Here is a 17,321-nt window from a genome sequence, read left to right on the forward strand (position 1 = left end):
TGTTAGTGGAACTTCCCTGGTAGTCTGGTAGCTAAGCTTCTGAGCTCCCAATTCAGGGGGTCCGGGTTTGATCCCTGGTCAGGGAACTAGACCCCATATGCAACTAACAGTTTGCACACTGCAACTAAAGATCCAGCATGCTACAACGAATATTAAAGATCCTGTGTGCTGCAACTAAGAACCAGTGCAGCCAAATAATAAATGTTTTTAAGAAAACAAGCAGTGTCCCTGGTCATCCGCTAGTTTTAAGAATCCGCCTTGCAACCCAGGGGACACAAGTTCAATCTCAGGTCCAGAAGGACCCCACGTGCTGTGGGGCAGCTGGGCCTGTGTGCCACAGCTATTGAGCCCCACGCTCTGGAGCCCACAGGCTGCAGCTGCTGAGCCCTTGTGCTGCAACTACTGAAGACCATGTGCCCTAGAGCCTGTGCTCTACTGCAGGAGAAGCCACCACAATAAGCCCATGTGCTACAGCTAGAGGGTAGCCTCTGATCTCTGCAAATAGAGAAAACCTGCACACAGCAACGAAGACCCAGTGCAGCCAAAAAAAAAAAAAGTATGTTAGAGCAAGTATTAAGCTCTGGAAGTAGATTCTAAAAATTTGGAGAATGTTATTTGTATCAGTGTGCTAGGGCTGCCAAATCAATATCACAGGCTTAACAGAAGTTTGGGAGAAGGCAATGGCACACCACTCCAGTACTCTTGCCTGGAAAATCCCATGGATGGAGGAGCCTGGAAGGCTGCAATCCATGGGGTCACTGAGGGTCAGACACGACTGACCAACTTCACTTTCACTTTCATGCATTGGAGAAGGAAATGGCAACCCACTCCAGTGTTCTTGCCTGGAGAATCCCAGGGACGGGGGAGCCTGGTGGGCTGCCATCTATGGGGTTGCACAGAGTCGGACACAACTGAAGTGACTTAGCAGCAACAGAAGTTTGGGAGTTCCTGGTGGTCTAGTGGTTGAGATTCAGCACTTTCACTGCTGTGACCCAGGTTCAGTCCCTGGTTGGGAAACAGATCCCATAAGCTGCGTGGCTGAAAAACAAAAACAAAATATATTTTCTCACAGTTCTGGAGGCTGGAATTCCAAGATCAAGGTGCCATTAGTGTTGGTTTCTGATGAGTTCCATCTGCCTGGCTTGCAGATAGCTGCCTTCTCTCAGGGTCCTCAAAAGCCCTTTTTCTTTGTGTGTATACATTGGTGTCTGTCTTTTTTAACCATGCTGTGCAGCATGCAAGATCTTCGTTCTCCAACTAGGGATTGAACCCATACTCCCTTCAATGGAAACAGAGTCCTAACCACTAGACTGCTAGCGAATTCCCTGTTATATTCCCATTATATTTCTTATAATGACATCAGGACTACAGCTCAACCCATAGGACCTCACTTAACCTTAATCACCCCCCTTTTAAGCTGTAGCTCCAAAATAAAGGCACCCTAGGGTTTAGGGCTTCAACATACAAATTTGGGTGGGTGGGGGCACAATTCAGTCCATAACATTAAAGACATACATCTGACCGATATAAAAAGAGGTCAGGCTTTTGAGGCAGATAAGGATTCAATTCTTACCTATAAACTTTGTGGCCTGTTCAAGTCAGTCAGTCCCTGCAGCCTCACTCCTTATACATATGTGAAGTAGGTATGGCGGTACCATATGAGGATGCTATGAGGATTGGCAAATACCTTCCCTAGAGGGAGATGACATGCATTAATGTGGGGATTAAGGTGAGGCTGGTGACCTGAAAACCCAGAAAGACCTGCAGATTCATAGGCTCCATCCGTCACTTACCTGTGCTCCACCAATAGTAGGCCTTTTATCAAAGGTCTACTATTTAACCTTTATCGAAGGTTAAAGTCTGAAACCTGCTGAGATAAGAAAAAAGCCTCAGAAAGAAGTAGCAGGATAAAAAGATCACCCCTGATGAATACAGATGCAAAAATCCTCAACGAAATAGTAGGAAACAATTCAACAATATATTGAAAAGATCATACAACATTATCAAGTGGGATTTATTTCAGGAATACAAAGATGGTTCAATATCCACAAATCAATGAACATGATACAGTAAATTCCCCACATATGAACATTGAAGTTGCACACTTTCAAAGATGTGAACATGCAGTCGCATGTCCAATCAGTAAATTACTTCATGTGTTTGGCATACTTTTTAAGGTACTGTACTGTAAGATTTAAAATGCTTTGTGTGTGTGTTCTTATGTATTATTTGTGTGAAAAGTATTATAAACCTAGGTAGCAGTCCACAACCTTTTGGACACCAGGGACCAGTTTTATGGAAGATAATTTTTTCATGAACTGGGAGTGGAGGGGTGGTTTGGGAATGATTCAGGTGCATTACATTTATTGTGTACTTTATTTCCGTTATTACATCAGCTCCACCTCAGATCATCAAGCATTAGATCCTGGAGATTGGAGACCCCTGTATTACAGTACAGTATTATATAGCTAATTGTGCTAGGTGGGGACCTAGGCTAACTTTGTTGAACTTAAGAACAGATTGGACTTACAAAAGCATTCTCAGAACAGAATTTGTTCACATATAGGGGACTTATTGTACATCACATTAACATAATAAAGGATGAAAACTGCATGATCATGTATAGATGCAGAAAAATCATAGGACAAAATTCAACATCCCCCCCCCCGAAAATTTCAACATACACCTATGATTAAAAAACAAAAATAACTAAGTGGGTATAGAAGAAATGTACCTCAAATGTAATAAAGGCCATGTATGATAAGTTCACAGTTAATATCATATCCAATAATGAAAGCTAAAAGCTTTCTTCTAATATCAGGAACAAGACAATGAAGAAAGGTAAAAAAGTAGCAGGATACAAAATCAATATACAAAATCTTGTATCAGTTCAGTTCAGTTGCTCAGTCATGTCTGACTCTTTGTGACCCCATGGACTGGAGCACACAGTGCTTCCCTGTCCTTCACTATCTCCCCGAGTTTATTCAAACTCATGTCCATCAAGTCAGTGATGCCATCCAACCATCTCATCCTCTGTCATCCCCTTCTCCTGCCTTCAATCTTTCCCAGCATCAGGGTCTTTTCAAATGAGTCAGTTCTTCGCATCAGGTGGCCAAAATACTGGAGCTTCAGGTCCCGAATCAGTCCCTCCAAAGAATATTCAGGATTGATTTCCTTTAGGATTTACTGGTTTGATCTCCTTGAAGTCCAAGGGACTCTCAAGAGTCTTCTCCAATATCACAGTTCAAAAGCATTACTTCGGCACTCAGCCTTCTTTATGGTCTAACTCTCACATCCATACATAACTACTGGAAAAAACATAGCTTTGAGTAGACAGACCTTTGTAAGCAAAGTAATGTCTCTGCTTTTTAATGTGCCATCTAGGTTGGTCATAGCTTTTCTTCCAAGGAGCAAGTATCTTTTAATTTCATGGCTGCAGTCACCATCTGCAGTGATTCTGGAACCCAAGAAAATAAAGTCTGTCACTGTTTCCATTGTTTCCCCATCTGTTTGCCATGTAGTGATGGGACCGAATGCCATGATTTTCATTTTCTGAATGTTGAGTTTTAAGCCAGCTTTTTCACTTTCCTCTTTCACTTTCATCAAGAGGCTCTTAGTTCCTCTTCGCTTTCTGCCATAAGGGTGATATCATCTGCACGAGAAAAAAACTTTTGTATACAAAATACAAAAAAAAAAAACAACAACCAACTATCAGAGAAATTAAGAAAACAATCTCATGTACAACTGCATCAAAGAGAATAAAATCCTAGAAATAAATTCAATCAAGGAGGTAAAAGACCTGTACACTGAAAACAAAGATGTTGATTAAAGAATTTGAATAAGACAAAAATAAATGGAAATATATTCCATGTTCATGGATTGAAAGAATTAATATTGTAAAATGTCATAATACCCAAAGCAATCTACAGATTCAATTCTATCCCTATCAAAATTACAATGGCATTTTTCACAGAAAAGAACAAAGAGTTCTAAAATTTGTGTGGAACCACAAAAGACGCCAAACAGCAAAAGCAATCTTGAGAAAGAAGAACAAAGCTGGAGACGTCATGTGCCTTGATTTCAACTATATTACAAGGCTGCTGCTGCTACCGCTGCTAAGTCGCTTCAGTTGTGTCTGACTCTGTGCGACCCCATAGGTGGCAGCCCACCAGGCTCCACCATCCCTGGGATTCTCCAGGCAAGAACACTGGAGTGGGTTGCCATTTCCTTTTCCATATTACAAGGCTATAATAATCAAAACAGAATGGTATTGGTAAACCAACCAGACACAGATCAATGGGACAGAATACAGAGCCCAGAAACAAACCCACACATGTATGGTCAACTAATTTACAACAAAGAAGGCAAGAATATGCAATGGAGAAAGGAAAATCTCTTCAGTAAACGGTTTTGAGAAAACTGAACAACCACACCCAGAAAAATAAAACGTGACTATCTTCCATTATACACAAAAATTAACTAAAATTTGATCAAAGAGTTAAATGTAAGACCTGAAACCATAAAACTCCTAGGAGAAATCATAGGTGGTAAGCGCCTTGACATTCACTTTGGTGATGATTTTTTTATTTAATACCAAAAACAAAGGCAACAAAAACCAATATAAACAAGTGGGATTACATCAAACTAAAAGCTTCTACATAGCAACAGAAACCAACAAAATTAAAAGGCAACCTACTGAATGAAAAGATCTTCACGACCCAGATAATCATGATGGTGTGATCACTCACCTAGAGCCAGATATCCTGGAATGTGAAATCAAGTGGGCCTTAGGAAGCATCACACAAACAAAGCTAGTGGAGGTGATGGAATTCCAGTTGAGCTATTTCAAATCCTGAAAGATGATGCTGTGAAAGTGCTACACTCAATATGCCAGCAAATTTGGAAAACTCAGCAGTGGCCACAGGACTGGAAAAGGTCAGTTTTCATTCCAATCCCAAAGAAGGGCAATGCCAAAGAATGCTCAAACTACCGCACAATTGTACTCATCTCACACACTAGTAAAGTAATGCTCAAAATTCTCCAAGCCAGGCTTCAGAAATATGTGAACTGTGAACTTCTAGATGTTCAAGCTGGTTTTAGAAAAGGCAGAGGAACCAGAGATCAAATTGCCAACATCCGCTGCATCATCGAAAAAGCAAGAGAGTTCCAGAAAAACATCTATTTCTGCTTTATTGACTATGCCAAAGCCTTTGACTGTGTGCATCACAATAAACTGTGGAAAATTCTTCAAGAGATGGGAATACCAGACCACCTGATCTGCCTCTTGAGAAATCTATATGCAGGTCAGGAAGCAACAGTTAGAACTGGACATGGAACAACAGACTGGTTCCAAATAGGAAAAGGAGTACGTCAAGGCTATATATTATCACCCTGCTTATTTAACTTCTATGCAGAGTACATCATGAGAAATGCTGGACTGGAAGAAACACAAGCTGGAATCAAGATTGCTGGGAGAGAAATATCAATAACCTCAGATATGCAGATGACACCACCCTTATGGCAGAAAGTGTAGAGGAACTCAAAAGCCTCTTGATGAAAGTGGAAGTGGAGAGTGAAAAAGTTGGCTTAAAGCTCAACATTCAGAAAACGAAGATCATGGCATCTGGTCCCATCACTTCATGAGAAATAGATGGGGAAACAGTGGAAACAGGGTCAGACTTTATTTTTCTGGGCTCCAAAATCACCGCAGATGGTGACTGCAGCCATGAAATTAAAAGACGCTTACTCCTTGGAAGGAAAGTTATGACCAACCTAGATAGCATATTCAAAAGCAGAGACATTACTTTGCCAACAAAGGTTCATCTAGTCAAGGCTATGGTTTTTCCAGTGGTCATGTATGGATGTGAGAGTTGAACTGTGAAGAAGGCTGAGTGCCGAAGAATTGATGCTTTTGAACTGTGGTGTTGGAAAAGACTCTTGAGAGTCCCATGGACTGCAAGGAGATCCAACCAGTCCATTCTGAAGGAGATCAGCCCTGGGATTTCTTTGGAAGGAATGATGCTGAAGCTGAAACTCCAGTACTTTGGCCACCTCATGCGAAGAGTTGATTCATTGGAAAAGACTCTGATGCTAGGAGGGATTGGGGGCAGGAGGAGAAGGGGGCGACAGAGGATGAGATGGCTGGATGGCATCACTGACTCAATGGATGTGAGTCTGAGTGAACTCCGGGAGTTGGTGATGGACAGGGAGGCCTGGCGTGCTGCGATTCACGGGGTCACAAAGAGTCGGACACAACTGAGCGACTGAACTGAACTGAACTGAAGATGCTAAAATAATAGATCTTAGAAGTCTTAATCATAAGAAAAAAGAGACAAAATATAGCTAGACTAATTGTGGTTATCACAATGTATATAATGTATACACATTGTATACATTCACAATGTGTACAGATTCAGATCAGATCAGTCGCTCAGTCGGTTGGACTCTTTGCGACCCCATGAATCGCAGCACGCCAGGCCTCCCTGTCCATCACCAACTCCCGGAGTTCACTCAGACTCACATCCATCGAGTCAGTGATGCCATCCAGCCATCTCATCCTCTGTCGTCCCCTTCTCCTCTTGCCCCCAATCCCTCCCAGTATCAGAGTCTTTTCCAGTGAGTCAACTCTTCGCATGAAGTGGCCAAAGTACTGGAGTTTCAGCTTCAGCATCATTCCTTCCAAAGAAATCCCAGGGCTGATCTCCTTCAGAATGGACTGGTTGGATCTCCTTGCAGTTCAAGGGACTCTCAAGAATCTTCTCCAACACCACAGTTCAAAAGCATCAATTCTTCAGCGCTCAGCCTTCTTCACAGTCCAACTCTCACATCCATACATGACCACTGGAAAAACCATAGCCTTGACTAGACGGACCTTTGTTGACAAAGTAATGTCTCTGCTTTTGAATATGCTATCTAGGTTGGTCATAACTTTCCTTCCAAGGAGTAAGCGTCTTTTAATTTCATGGCTGCAGTCCCCATCTGCGGTGATTTTGGAGCCCAGAAAAATAAAGTCTGACCCTGTTTCCACTGTTTCCCCATCTATTTCCCATGAAGTGATGGGACCAGATGCCATGATCTTCGTTTTCTGAATGTTGAGCTTTAAGCCAACTTTTTCACTCTCCACTTTCATCAAGAGGCTTTTGAGTTCCTCTACACTTTCTGCCATAAGGGTGGTGTCATCTGCATACCTGAGGTTATTGATATTTCTCCCGGCAATCTTGATTCCAGCTTGTGTTTCTTCCAGTCCAGCGTTTCTCATGATGTACTCTACATATAAGTTAAATAAACAAGTGACAATATACAGCCTTGACGAACTCCTTTTCCTATTTGGAACCAGTCTGTTGTTCCATGTCCAGTTCTAACTCTTGCTTCTTGACCTGCATACAAATTTCTCAAGAGGCAGATCAGGTGGTCTGGTATTCCCATCTCTTGAAGAATTTTCCACAGTTTATTGTGATGCACACAGTCAAAGGCTTTGGCATAGTCAATAAAGCAGAAATAGATGCTTTGCTTTTCTGGAACTCTCTTGCTTTTTCAATGATCCAGCGGATATTGGCAATTTAAAAGTCATTATTTTGTACACCTGAAATCAACACAGTGTTAGAGGTCAATTATACCTCAATAAAAAATAAATTCACCACTGTCTCCCATTCTTTTCTATACCTAATCCCAGATTCTTGTCTAGATGAGGGAATTAAATTTTACTGGACAGCAGAACTAGTATTCTCAACTGATCATAAAGATTCATCTGTTCCAGGACCAGAAAACTTGGGCGATGGGTAGGATTCCCATGATTTGGAGTCAAAAATAAAGAATGTGACTTGGGCTTAACTTAGTGGTACTGTTCATACTCCAGAGCCCCCTGTGGACTCCATCTAAGACCATCTCTTTGCTTCACAATTAAAACTTCTATAAATATTAAAAAAAAAACAAACAAACGTAAATGTGACTGCTCCATGGGGGCATGAATGAGGGTAGGAGTCTTAACTCTGAGTAGCCAGGAATCTCCCCCAACCCACAACAAAGAATAAAAGAAAGAAGACTGAGAATCAGAGACTAAGAGGTACTTTTTTTGTCCTGTTCATCATTAGATCTTCATAGCACCTGACATATAGATGAATAAAGCTTTGCTGACGGAAGAATTACAGATCTCCAGTCCTGCAGGGAAGCCAGCATAGACATTGTAGGTTAGAGTCTGAGCAGCTGGGGTGAGGAAGACAGGCTTTGTGCCCCGTGTGCTGCAGCCGTTCTTGCCCTGGAGACTTACCCCCTTACAACCTAGGTTTTAATCTTTGCTATTCGCTTTGGGCAATGGGAAGTTATTCATTTTTCTTAGGTTCCTAGTGAATACAATATCTTAAGCGGAAAAAGTGAACTGCCACACCCAGATCAAGGCAGTTGGGTAATCACAATTTCTTCATAATAAAATGAATTTAGACTATATAATCTCCAAGATTCCTGCCAGCCCCAAAGTTCTATGATTAAATTGACTAAAAGTTAAGAAGGGAAATAGGACATTCATTCAACAAATATGTAGTACTATGACTTTGTGCTGAAAACAAGGGATAAAAATATCATTAAGGTGGTCTGTCTGGAAGCATGTAAAGCCAACTGAGAAAATAAAACCCTAAATCCTTAAAACACTGTGTAAGCTTCATGAGGTAACATTTCTTGAGCACTTACTATATGCTAATACCGTCCCAAGCACTTTACAATTTAACCTCATAATTCTATTAGATAGGTACTATTATTATCCCATTCCTCAGTTAAAAAAACTGAGACGTAAAGAGTTAACTAACTTACCAATAAATGGCAGAGCAAGTTATCTGTATTCAGGGCCCATATTCAACCACATGGCAATTAGCTGGATTGCCAGGATAGGAGACCCAGGAGTGTCATGGATGAGAGCACTCAGACTCTTTCCCTACAAGTTCCTAGAGATTTTGTGACATCAAGAGGGTTTTGATCACATTTTCTTTGGCCCCTTGGTAGGTCTCCATCAACTTAACAAGACAACTATGAGAAAAACCATCTCTTCAGAGTCCACAGAGAGCTGGGTTCAAATTCTAGGTTTACCGCTTTACTGGTGAACTTGACCAAATCTAATTCTCATTTGCTTAATGGGAGTAACAGTGCTTCACTGGGAGGTCAGGAGGATTAAATATTAAGTCAAACCATATGAAATGATTGTTTCTGGAGGTTAAAAACAGCGGTGGAATCTACCAAAATAGTTACCTTTCCTTTGTGCTTCTCCTAGCCCATCTAGGGCACTCTCCCGCTCCACTCTTTGGGTGGCCCTGGGGATTCGTAAGTTGCACACTGTTGACTTACCCTGTGAAAGCTAGTAAATTAGCCTTGGGACAGCCTCATGAGATTTGGCAATTACTACAAGGATCTAGAGCTACTTTCCAGCCAGCCAAAAGCCCTTGGGGACCAGAGACGTCAAGAGCCATGACAGTCCTGTGCCCCGACACAAACTCAGCGCACTTTCGGTTTTCTTCCCAAGTCCTGTTTTGTCCTTGTTTATCGCTATAAGACAGGTACTGATGTTGGTTGCATTTTGAAACGTGGAAACTGAGGCTTAGGGTCAGGCCTCATCCAAGGTCTCGGGCATTGCGCAGTGCTGGCAATAACGAGGGTTTGGTGTTATATCTATCAGCCAAGGAACTGCCTCTAGTTGTGTAACCTCCACAAGGTCCTTGAACCTTTCCGACCTGTTTCATCTTCTGGAGAAGGGCGTTATTAACTCCCTTTCTCCTACCGCTCGCTTTCCGATTCAATCCAGCCTCTCTCTCGCCCGCCCTTGGGGTGCTCCGGCTGTGGCGAGAGGACCACTGCGGAGACACTGCGGTGAGAGCGCAGGCATCAGGGCTTTGAGTGTGCGGGCGCACACCCGCAGCTCCCCGGAAATACTGATATTTACTTTCGACCAGAGACAGAACTTGGCTTGACATCACCAGTTTCAGGCCGACTGCGAGAGGCGAGCCAGTGCCAGAACGGAGGAACTGAAACAACCCAACCCCCGGAAAGGCGGAACAGTTGAGCCAATCACACAGCAGGAGGGGCCAGAAAGCTCGGGTGGGCACGGCCCACGCCTGCGCGCCGCCATCTTGCTCCAGGAGGGACCGCCTCCCTCCCGTCTGGCGGCTGGTTAGCCAGAAGGCGGGGCTTCGCGACTCGGCGGGGCGTGGCCAGGCGATGGCGACCGCGGATCCCGATGGGCATGCTGCGCCCTCTATCCCGGGACCCCGGCCCAGCGGGACGGGAGCTGCGGGGCTGCCCTCCGGGCGAAGCGGCATTGGAGCCCCCCGGTTGGGAGAGCGGATCCCGGCGGCTGTGGAGAAGCGGGGCCCGTACATGGTGGCGCGTGCGCCTTCCATTCAGGCCAAGCTGAGTGAGTGCGGCCCGATGAGGGAGGGGTCTCTGCTTGGGCGGGCTGCCGCGTTCCCGGGCTGGCTCCGGAGCGCCGCTGGGGCGACCCCGGAGGGGCAACTGCAGCCCGCTCCCGCACCAGAAAATCTGTTCGGAGAGCGGGCTCCTGGCGTTTGGGAGACACGGCGGAATAGGGATGAGCCCGCTGATCTGGGCCCTTTGACTTCCAGAGAAGCACCGGGACCTGGCCAAGGCGGTTCTGCGGAGAAAAGGCATGCTGGGGGCCGCGCCGAACCGCCCCGACTCTTCAGGGAAAAGGTCTCAGCAGGCGCCACCTCCTCTGTGCAAGCGTTTTCACAGTAGGCCCTAGTGCTCAGGCTGGGAGACCGAGTACCCACGTTTAAAGCCGAGCCAGTCATTCCCCTGACGCCGGCCTGTCGGATTCACTGTTTAAAAATGGAAAGAGGAAAGACCTTTTCTTTGCTTTCCAGGATGTGATGGTGTCGAGGAAAGAGCCTTGCTATGAGTTTTGTCAGTTCGTAGGGTCAATCACTGTCTATATTAGGGAGGAGCGTAGTGGCTGGGGTCCCCAGGAGTGAGGATGGAGAGCAGTGTGGGAACAGCTAGGACTGTGATTTTTCCTTAATAGAACGGTAAGCACTGAGGGCTGGATCGGACCTTCACCAGGGCTTGAGCTAAAGCAGGTGAAGGAATTTGCCTAAGGACTTTGATTTTTCTGTCCTCAGGTTAAAAAGGTGGGGAGATCGGGCTTTTCCTGATTCTTAGAAGAGGAGGTGTGCTTATCCTCAGAAGCAGCAGGGAGAGCGGTGTGGGGAAGTGCATGGATACATGGCAGGCAGTGGTGGCTGTCCAGGTAGAAGATAGTCAGGAGTAGTGCAGTCAGTTTTTTTGTTTTCCCCATAAGGGTGAGGACGCTGGCTTTCCTTCTGAAATGCTGGCACTGCATCTATGCTTGGTCTCTCCCCCATCTCCCCTCAGGTCAGTGAAGTTTAACAAGGGCTACACTGCTCTTAGTCAGAGTCCAGATGAAAACCTGGTGTCCCTCGACTCTGACAGGTAAGTGCTGTCCTTGGAAATACCCCTTGGGGAGTGCCTTGGATAAAAATTGCAGACAACTTGCTTTGCTTTTTCCCTGTCTCTTCCAAGACCTTTTGTGCATGTTCCAGGGCTGCTGCTTCAGAGCACTGTCTCTTCCGGGATGGCTTGCTTAGAGGACTCATAGGTGACCTTGCTGCTCTTGGATGTGAAGCACCAACCTTGTCTGGGGGAGTCATCCTGTCCTATTATGTCTGCATTATTAGTGACAGTGACTCTCCCTGCTGGAGCCAAGAAGGAGCCATTGATACTCATGGCAGATTATGGGTTTGAGTTCTGTGGTGTGTGGTCTTTGCTTCACAAGTCCTCCAGACCCCCTTACATGTTGTGCACCTTGCCGCTTGCAGCTGTGCTCCGCAGGCATCTCCCTGAACTGACTGTCTTCCTCTTGTCCTAGTGATGGAGAGCTGGAATCCAGATACTCCTCCGGGTATTCCTCTGCAGAGGCAAGTCCAGAGCACCTTTCTGTGGCGGGGCCAGGCTGCAGGCAGTGTCATAGCCACTGCGAAACGCTTGTCTGGTTCCTGCTATATGCATGGCACTGTACCAGACTTCCCATGTGTTCTCCAGTCTTCTACTCTACCCTGTTCCCCTAGCAGAAGTTTAGGTGTCTGAAGAGGACTGTTGAAAGTCCAGGAGACTATGTGTGTGCTGCATGCTAAGTCTCTTTGTGTCTGACTCTTTGCGACCCTATGGATTATAGCCCACCGGGCTCGTCTGTCCGTGGGATTCTCCAGGCAAGAATACTGCAGTGGGTTGCCATGCCCTCCTCCAGTGGATCTTCCCGACCCAGGGAGTGAACCAGAGTCTCTTATGTCTCCTGCATTGGCAGGCAGGTTCTTTACCACTAGTGTCACCGAGGAGGCCCGCAGGAGACTACAGAACTTTTTTTTTTTGGCATATAGGATTTTCATTCCCCAACTAGGGATCAAACTCACACCCCCTGCATTGGAAGTGTAGAGTCTTAACCATTGGACTGACCACCAGGGAAATCCCCAGAGACTCTTAGGGCTGGAAATGACCTCACAAGTCTAAACCAGGCCACCACTTAGAAAAGGAATCCTCTTGATAAATCCCAGCTAAATGCTTATTTGAATGCTTCTTGTAATTGGGTACTACCTCCAAGAAACCTTGCTGCCTGTCTTCCCCTGCAACACACACAATTCAGGTAGCTCATAGAGACGTCTTCCTTGTTAATTGGAAAAGTCTCCTGCAGCTTGGACTTAGTGGTCTTAGTCCTGTCTCCAGTGACAGAGTAATTTTACTCTGCCTCCTTTTGATCATCTTTTACCTGAGATCAGCATTCCTGTCCCTCCCCTTTCCATCCTCAAGCTTGCTTACTTCCAGGCCAGACAAATTCTGTTCCTCCTTTGTTCCATCTGTGGGAACTGTGACTGAGATAGATACTCCTGGGCTGGCCTTTTGGACAAGTGACTGTCCCAGACTAAAACAGAGACCGAAGGTTCTGGCATCTGTGGCTTACTGCTTTTGACAGAGGTGAAGTGCTGGGGACCTGACTATATACCACTGGTATTTCTTCCTCATGTTCCTGGAAACCCTTGGCCACCCCGAGTTTCTGCCAGAGAATACAGTTTGCAAATTGTATCCTCCTTGAATATCTAGGTGCCTAAGATTGTTAGAACAAAGGAAAGAAAAATAAGCCAAGAGCCAGAGAAGTCCTACACTCCCCAGTCTCATTTGGAACTGGTGGAACTGGTGAAGGCAGGCTGACAGGTTCTACTTTGCAAGGAATGAGCTCTGTTGGCATCAAAGAGAAACACTGGCAGTGCAGAAGCAGCTGTTCCCCACCCTATTCTGCTCTAACCCATTTTCCTCCACCCGTCTACCCCATTGTACTGGTACCAATTGTTCCATAATCTTCACCTTCATAGGAACCAATCTGGGTTCACAGTGGTAATGGTCAGGGCTTGACTTTCAGACATAATCTCGAATCTCATATCACCTGCTTTGGGATTCTTGAGTGAGGGCAGCTTCCTTGGGGGCATGTAACAGTGCAGCCTGGACAGTCCTGGCTCAGGTCCCTGGATGTCCCCCAGCCCCTGCTGGGTGAGACAGGTAGGAAAAGGTTAGCACTTCTTCCTGTAGTCCAGGGATGTGCAGGCCTGGCCTGAGGGTGGAGCACGGACAGGAGGAAATGGACAGTAAGCTCCAGTGAGATGTGGGTCTGCTTTGGGGGCAGCAGTTATTTCTGCCTTGTGGCCTGGCTTATAGTTCTCTCTTCTCATGTTCTTAGCAGGTGAACCAGGATGTGAGCCGGCAGCTGCTCCAGGACGGGTATCACTTGGATGAGATTCCAGATGATGAGGACTTGGACCTAATTCCTCCCAAGCCCATGACCTCAACATGCTCCTGCTGCTGGTGCTGTCTTGGGGCCTCTTCATCCTGTACTCTCCAGTAGACATAACCCTCTAGGACAGGTCTTGCTCACCATGCCTGCAGAGTCCTCTTGACCCTGCATTGGTCACAGAGTGCAGTGGGAACCTACTGATGTCAACCCCAGGATCACTGGAGACACTGACCCTCTGGGAAAGGCAGTGACTGCAGTTACCCCAAACCTGGTGCTTCTCAGGCCAGAGGCCCCCATCTGGGTCATAGGGTGACAGGTGGAATTCTGCAGTTCTCTGCTGTTGGAGTAGCATTTGGAGAAACTGCTTTAATAAGGGCAGGAACACAGGAATTCTGTTTCTTATGCTGAGTGACAAAATTGGTGAAGAGAAACTTGCAGACTTCTTGATTGGTATTTGTCATGATGCCCTGTGGAGGGAAAAAGGGAGCTTTTGTGCCCAGGCTGTGCTGGCTGGTGTTGCATGGAGGCAGAAAATAGCACTTTATGGCTTGCAGCTGGGAGTCTGTGGAAAAAGAATTTAACTATTTGGGGCCAGTTCAGTTCAGGAAATTCCATATTCTCTTCTCTTCCAAGCTCCAAGATGGGTTACATGTTTGCCAGTTGTTCCTGTATGACTGTGGCAGAGAGTACGACAAGTTGCTTGATGGCACAGCCTGATCAAGGCTTCCAGAATCCTTGGAAGCTGAGCATTCCCAACTGGTCCATGTGTCTGTGTGAGCTTAGTAACTTGTTTAGTCCAACCCTAGTTAGAGAAAACTAACTCTACTCCACCGGGTAGACAAAATTTCTTTCCTTGGTTGCCATTCTTCACCTTGGTCTTAGCTAATATCTTCACCAGTCTTTGATCTAAGGTTGAATGAAGGTTCTGGAGCTGGCCACAGAAGCCTGCACTTTTTGGTTACCAGCAGAGGGAGCTGCAGGAGCAGTTAAGTGCCTTCCCATTTGGATTTTTTGTTGTTTTGTGAGATCTTGGAGAAGGCAATGGCACCCCACTCCAGTACTCTTGCCTGGAAAATCCCATGGACAGAGGAGCCTGGTAGGCTGCAGACCATGGGGTCGAGAAGAGTCGGACAGGACTGAGCGACTTCACTTTCACTTTTCCCTTTCATGCATTGGAGAAGGAAATGGCAACCCACTCCAGTGTTCTTGCCTGGAGAATCCCAGGGACGGGGGAGCCTGGTGGGCTGCCGTCTATGGAGTCGCACAGAGTCGGACACGACTGAATCGACTTAGCAGCAGCAGCAGCAGTGCCCCAACCAGGGAGGGGTGGAACTCAGGCCCCTGAAGTGGAAGTTCAGAATCCTAACCACTGGACTACCAGGGAATTCCCTCATTTGTTTAACATTTTACACTTGAGAAGCAGCAATGGTGAGATGTATACTGCACAGCTGTGTGGGCCCTGACATAGGCTGACAGGATAAGGAGGAGGGACCTGTGGAAGCTCCCCAGCTATCCCTCCCAACCCAACCTAAGGAGATAATCTTGCCATTGCAGAGGGCCGCCCTCCACCCTAGTGAGAGCCATTCTGTTGCATCCAGATTCCTCTGACCACAGTGGATACTCAAGATTGGGCTTTACAGTCAGCCCCCAGTTTGAACATAGCAAGGACAGGCATAATCTCCCGTGACCCCTACTAGATTGCATCTCTTGCTGTACCAGGCCTCTGAAATTTTTCAGTGGTTCCTTTTTTTTTTTTTTTTTTGCCTTACCTAGAACCAGATGGAGCTGAATGGGAGTGGACAGGGGTAGGGTAGTGAGGATTGAGGTGTGGTCCTGACTTGGGAACTTGCCCGGCCTCTTACTTCATTTCACTGGGACAGAGTATTTGACAGCTGCTGGGGGTGAGGATGGCAGTGGGCCCCCAATACCAAGACCCTCCAATGGCTGTTGTTATAAAGCCACACTGGTGTATTGGCTACACCTCTCCCTGGAATGTTTCAGGGCTGGTTGACCCTGAGGGGGAGGCATTACCTTTGTAGAAAAAGTTGCAGAAACGTCATAGAGCAAGGCAGGGTAGAAATGGTCAATTGCTTGGGGCTAAGAAGCCATGGGCTAGAAAGTCACCAATAAAAGCACCAAGGTGTCTAGAACCAAACTGCCTTAATAAAAGAGTGCTGGGGTGGCGTGCAGGTGATGGCACTCGGGAGATGGCTTACCTCATGCATAGGAGCGGTACTGCGTGGCCTTTACAGAACTCTTGGCTTAGGCTTCTACAGCTTTGTAAGTTTGTAGAAATAAATACCGTCATTCTGTTGAGCTGTCTCTGTGTTGCAACAGGATTTTTAAGAAAAGCCTAGACCATGGCCGTTGCCCCTTCTGAATTCTGAAATGAAGAAGTAGCCTAACAGTTCTAACTGCGACCATTCTGCCAAGGGCCACCCCTCCTTTCTCCTGTTCCCAGGGGGTGCCATTTTCAGTCCTCATTGGAGACCACGGATGGAATCGTTTAGTCGCTAAGTCATGTCTGTTTTGTGACCCCATGGACTGTAGCCCACCAGGCTGCTCTGTCCATGGAATTTCCCAGGCAAGAACACTGGAGTGATTTGCCATTTCCTTCTCCAGGGGATCTTCCCAACCCAGGGATCGAACCCATGTCTCCTGCAGTGGCAGGTGCATTCTTTATCACTGAGCTACCTTATCACTTCTCTTTATGAGTTCCCTTTGGCAGACCCTTCTCAGGTTTTTTTGTTTTCGGTTTATGGGAGGTATTGTTTGCTTGATTTTTTTCAGCTGAAGAAAACTTATTGGAGGCAAAAAACCCCCAAAACAGATAGGCTAAAATTTTTTGTAGGTAGTTTCCTGGAATTCCATTGTACAGGTCTAATGTGGGCAATGGCCCAGAAAGATCCTTTTGTGTGAGACTAATCCCTTACCAACAGGAAGGAGCCACTAGCCTGGGTGTCTGCTTAGTCTGGGATGACAGGAGCTAAGACTGCCAGTCAGAAACCGCAGTGACAAAACACAGAGCTATACAACCCCCTGCAGAGGGTGTCCCACCTCTAGAGGGTAAGCACAGGGAGAGTAGATGCCCGTGTAGGTTCTTCCTGCCATCGTAGGAAAAAAGGAACTAGGTTTCTCTTCACAACACAAGTTGGATTGTCTTGTCCTTCAGTCCCCACTTCTACAGTGACTGACTGTGCTCTAAAGAAGTGGTTGACAACCTTTCTCTGTGAAGGACCAGTGAGTACTTTTGGCTTTGCAGGCCATACAGTCTGGTGCACCGACTCAGCTTTGCCACTGTAGCCTGAAAGCAGCTGAATGGTATGCAAAGAAAGGGCGTGGCCAGATCCAGCCTGCTGATCTTAGTGGATGATCCCTGCTCTATGCTATGCTTAGTCACTCACTCATGTCTGACTTTGGGACCCCATGGACTGCAGCCAGATTCCTCTATCCATGGGGATTCTCCAGGCAATACTGGAGTGGGTTGTCATGCCCTCCTCCAAGAGATATTCCCAACCCAGGGATT

The 17,321-nt window shown here is 46.2% G+C and overlaps 1 protein-coding gene and 1 long non-coding RNA gene across 5 annotated transcripts; one reads left to right on the plus strand and one right to left on the minus strand.

Moving 5' to 3' along the window:
* Window positions 1–1,993: 1,993 nt before the first annotated feature.
* LOC139178215 (uncharacterized) lies at window positions 1,994–10,069 on the minus strand. The gene is made up of 2 exons (XR_011562638.1): window positions 9,331–10,069; window positions 1,994–3,652 (listed from the first exon to the last, which is right to left on the minus strand). It is a non-coding gene; the product is annotated as an uncharacterized lncRNA (long non-coding RNA).
* Window positions 10,070–10,139: 70 nt separating this feature from the next.
* Window positions 10,140–16,111, plus strand: FAM219B (family with sequence similarity 219 member B). 4 transcript variants are annotated; one of them, XR_011562636.1, is made up of 6 exons: window positions 10,141–10,393; window positions 10,602–10,689; window positions 11,371–11,448; window positions 11,559–11,768; window positions 11,885–11,933; window positions 13,742–13,830. XR_011562636.1 is itself a non-coding variant. In XM_070775378.1 (5 exons), exons 1-4 carry the CDS (start codon window positions 10,198–10,200, stop codon window positions 11,758–11,760), a joined length of 564 nt encoding a protein of 187 aa, XP_070631479.1. In that variant the 5' UTR covers window positions 10,140–10,197; the 3' UTR covers window positions 11,761–11,768; window positions 11,885–11,933. The 4 variants fall into 4 exon arrangements, 3 of the variants coding, with proteins under 3 accessions (XP_070631479.1, XP_019839375.2, XP_019839373.2); XM_070775378.1 differs by lacking the exon at window positions 13,742–13,830 and having other exon boundaries at window positions 10,140–10,393; XM_019983816.2 differs by lacking the exon at window positions 11,559–11,768 and having other exon boundaries at window positions 10,148–10,393; window positions 13,745–16,111.
* The last annotated feature ends 1,210 nt before the right edge of the window (window positions 16,112–17,321 follow it).

The sequence above is a fragment of the Bos indicus genome, chromosome 21 (assembly GCF_029378745.1).
Source record: "Bos indicus isolate NIAB-ARS_2022 breed Sahiwal x Tharparkar chromosome 21, NIAB-ARS_B.indTharparkar_mat_pri_1.0, whole genome shotgun sequence".
In the NCBI taxonomy this organism is placed as follows: domain Eukaryota; kingdom Metazoa; phylum Chordata; class Mammalia; order Artiodactyla; family Bovidae; genus Bos; species Bos indicus.